The sequence below is a fragment of the Egretta garzetta genome, unplaced genomic scaffold (assembly GCF_000687185.1).
Source record: "Egretta garzetta isolate BGI_Z169 unplaced genomic scaffold, ASM68718v1 scaffold323, whole genome shotgun sequence".
NCBI classification, from domain to species: domain Eukaryota; kingdom Metazoa; phylum Chordata; class Aves; order Pelecaniformes; family Ardeidae; genus Egretta; species Egretta garzetta.
The window spans coordinates 2,594,318-2,598,243 of NW_009259435.1; the positions used below are offsets into that span (position 1 = coordinate 2,594,318).

At 49.2% G+C, this 3,926-nt stretch overlaps 1 protein-coding gene across 1 annotated transcript in view; it reads left to right on the top strand.

Annotated features, from left to right (window-relative positions):
- The first annotated feature begins 210 nt into the window (after positions 1 to 210).
- The window catches only part of ALG8 (ALG8 alpha-1,3-glucosyltransferase), a 36,529-nt gene continuing 32,813 nt past the window's right edge, over positions 211 to 3,926 (top strand). Inside the window, exons 1-2 of the mRNA XM_009637130.2 lie at positions 211 to 250; positions 866 to 900. Of these exons, the coding sequence (XP_009635425.2) occupies positions 211 to 250; positions 866 to 900 (75 nt within the window). The remainder of the gene's footprint in view (positions 251 to 865; positions 901 to 3,926) is intronic.

Below are 3,926 nucleotides of genomic sequence, written 5' to 3' on the forward strand. Positions count from 1 at the left end.
TGGGGTTTTTTTTTTTTTTTTTTTAGTATTTTAAGCCAATTTAACAGTGCGAATGCCTGGCTGTGTAGGGAGGAGCCATGCCCACGGTTCCCCTTAATAGGGGAGGGCTCAGCACCACTCTGCAAACTTTGCGGGTCTCCCCCTTTTCCCCACCCGCTTTCAATGAAACATCTCCGAAATTAAAGGCTTTATAGCAAAGCCCAGCCCTGTATGCCCACGCCCGGGGCCTGCGGCCAGCTGGGCGACATACGTGAGCCGTACCCTGCGGAGGGTCTAATTGCGGATGGCACCTACCTCGTTAGTGTTATTTCTGAACCTTGTTAGTGCAATCAGCTGCCCTCTTAATTGCAGGGGCACCCTGGAAGGGATGGTGGCAGCGGGGGGGGGGGGGGCTGCCGGCAAAAAACGCCCCGTGCGTGCATCAAGCCGTACGCCGGTGGTGGGCTACCGTGTGTGCGGCTGAAGTGGTCCAGGAAAGAAATAAAGAGTATCTGGAAGATACTCCAAGGGTGCCAAGTGATACCCGTGTGGATGCTGGGCATTAGAAACCAGTGAAAACCTTTGCTGGGGCTGGCATTAAGTAGGTGTATGGGACTGTACAAAGGGTTATGTCAGCTGCTTGGAAGGAAAATGATGCTCCTGCTGCCACGAGACCCCAAAGGGGCTCCCTCCTGGCAGCCGGTGGCAGTGCCCGCCTGGCAATCTGCAGCCCCTGAACCTGCGGGTGTCGCGGAGGTGCGCCGGGAGAGCACCGAGCACTGCAGCACTTTGGCTTTTATTCTCCAAACCTCGCTGCAGCCGCATCTCGCTGTCTCTGCGCTCCCTCTCCCCCTCCATCTTGTCTTCAGCCCTTCTCCTTCAGTAGCTATTAACCTTCATTTCGTTTTCCTCCTCCCCGCCGTGCACCGCTGCTTTCATTCCTCTTCTCTCAAAGAGGAACCTGACCTTTGTTTTATGTTGCTCCTTCCTCTGAACTAACTGGATACCAGCTCTATTTTCCTGCCCTCATCTCCCTACCCCTTCCTCTTTATTGCTTAAATTCAGCGGCTGCAGAGCGCCGGACGCGCAGCCTTTTGCCTTCACCTGCATCCCTAAGCAAGCAGCCCAGGAGATGCCGAAGAGCACCAAGGCGCGGGTCTGGGAAGGGATGGGTGCACAGCATCGCACCCACAACAAACCAGGGATGTTACAAAACTCCCGTTCACGCTTTCCCGTTGTCTCGTTGCGTCTTTCCTGTGTCTCGTTGGCAGAGGCGTGTTTCCGTAACAAAGCACAGCGAGAAAATTAAAGATATAAATACAAATAACTGGTGGGTAAGCAGCTGCTCTCCGAAGGCGGGTAGTCGGCGTGCCCATCGCCGGGTGTCACGGCCGCTGGCAGATTGATACCGATCCTGTCTCACAGCGAGAAGGGAAGGGTGAGCCCTTGTTTCCTGCCACGTGCCTGCTGGGAGTTTGAGTCCCATCCCGGAGTTGGTCACCCGTGTCCTCCACGCCAGCCTTCGGAGCAAGCGGCCTTTCCCCAAACACCAGCTGGAAATTTCCAGTGGCTCATAGCAGTCCCGAAACAAAAAGCAGCTGCTGGCCCCCCTCCGGCACTGGGTTTTGGGATACAGTGCTCCTGGCAGCCACGCCACGCTCTGCTTCACCGACTGAATTTTAAGCCTCTAATTAAAGCGCTGCACTGCATTTATTGGAGGGGCAGATATTAACTGACAATCCAAAATTAGGCTGGTCCGTCCTGCAGCAATGGGAAAACATGGGGTTTCCTCTCTAAGGTTACTATGAATAAGCATGTGGGGCGCAGAAATCACATGGCAAATGTTTAACCTGTAGTTGAGGATGAGCTGGGATAAATAAGTGTGCACCAGGGGTATGTGAAGGGAAGGTGAATCCGTCCTTGTGACGGATTTTCTCCCAAATCCTTCCTTAAACCCAGCTCTCACTTGATGCCAACTGGCTGCTGCTGGGTAGGTAAATGGTCAACTACATTTTTTTATCTTTTTTTTTATCCCCTAAACACTATTTCTTTTGTTTCTGTCCTCCCTTTGTTGTTCTTTTATTTTTCTCCTGTCTTTCTTGGGGTGGTTTCTAGGCTTCCAACTGGCTCGTCCGCAGCCTCCATAACACAGCAGGGCACAAACTGGTAGCCAGGAGTCTGGATTTCCTCTCCAAAATTGTCCCCTTGAGAAGGGACAAGGCACAAAACTGGTCTGCAGGTACAGCTGCAGCAAGTGCCAGGGCTGGAGCCCCATGATTTCATGAAGGTGGTTTGTTTTTTTTTTTCCCCTCAGGATTCAGGTGTTCTGTGGAAACTGGAATTTTTACCTCAAACCAAAAGGTTGGTTTCGGTAAGATGCGATGGAGCAAAGTGATACGTGGCGAGTGTGGGGAACCTGGGGCAAAACCCAAAGCAGAACGAGCACTGAGGAGAAAGAATTATCTTTGCCCGATTACGCGTTTGCCATTCCTGCGCTCTCATGAAGCAGACTGGAGCCCCAGCTTCCCCCCCCAAACCACATTTAAAGTCCCCAGCTGCTGTATAGGTTCCCAGATACATTTTTTTTTCATACCTCCTTTTTAGCTGCAATCAATCCTGCCCCTCCCAGTGCAGAATGCATCCTGTAATGCATTACCTGACCTCTTTTTCTCTCTCTCATAACGTTTACCCAGCCCATCTGACTTTCACCAGCTCTCTTGGGCGATACTCAAAAAGCCGGAGAGGTTTTTAGTCTGGCTGCTCTTCCTGATGCTTGGCAGAAATGGTCCCCGGCTTGCTTTAAGTTTATTGCCACTTAGGCATCCTTCATTGTGCCGGCCTAAATAATTAATCTCCTTTTTCTTTTTTGTTTTTTTATTTGCTGTGTGTGTGCTTGGCAGTTCATCGTTACTCCTCGACTATTTCTTAATGACGCTGCACGTATTCCACCATCTTAAATACAGGTTTCCAAAGTTTTGGTCGCGGAGGGATGTTTTACAGGTGGGCTATTGAAGGCTACACTATACAATTAACCAGCAGTGTAATACCTTATGTATAAAATTAAAACCATGGGCAACGACTGCGTAAATGGCCACGTATCGCTGCGTCCAGCAGCAAAAGACCCTGTTGCTGTCACATCCATTAACTCATTTTTCAGGGAATGCTGCAACTTTTAATGCCTTCAATGTCACGCGTCAAGGCTTCAGAGGCCGTAAGCAGCCCGTGGGATGGACTTTGGAAACCCCGTTTTAACGTCTCGTACCTCCTACCAAATTACAGACCGCTCTTGCTTTGCTACTCTGTGTTTAATTAATTTCATTAATGAGGTCCTCTGAACGACGCTCCTTTAACACTGTCTTAGGCGTTGCCTCTGAAATCCCAAAGAGTTGATGCATTTTCCTTCCCTGCCATTTGTGAAGTGAAATCCATGTTTGCAGTCAATGATGACTGCTTTTTCCATGCAAAATTTTCCCCAGAAATACCTCATGTTTGGGTTTACTCATCAGGGAAATCAAGGCATTGCTACACATTTTCCCAAATAAAAACTTCTCGGTTTGTTTTCTGATCTGTTTATCTTTTCTCTGCCCTGCTGGTCTTTATAGCTTCAGCTAAACTAGTCTTAGCTTTACTTTCTTAATGCCAAGAGAGTTTTCTTCAAATCTTCAGCAGGTCTGTTAAACAGAACCAGGTATACGGTATCTCTTCGGTGTTCTGTAATCTTGCTGTTTCAGGTAGATAACTGGAATGATCTAGGTTATCATTTCTTATCCAAATAAGTCATCAGAACAATCCTGTTAAAAAATGCCTATTTATATATCATAGAATCATAGAATCGTTTACGTTGGAAAAGCCCTTTAAGATCCCCAAGCCCAACTGTTCCCCTACCCCTGCCATCCCACCCCCAAACCCTGGCCCTCAGCACCGCCTCTGCCCGGCTGTTAAATCCC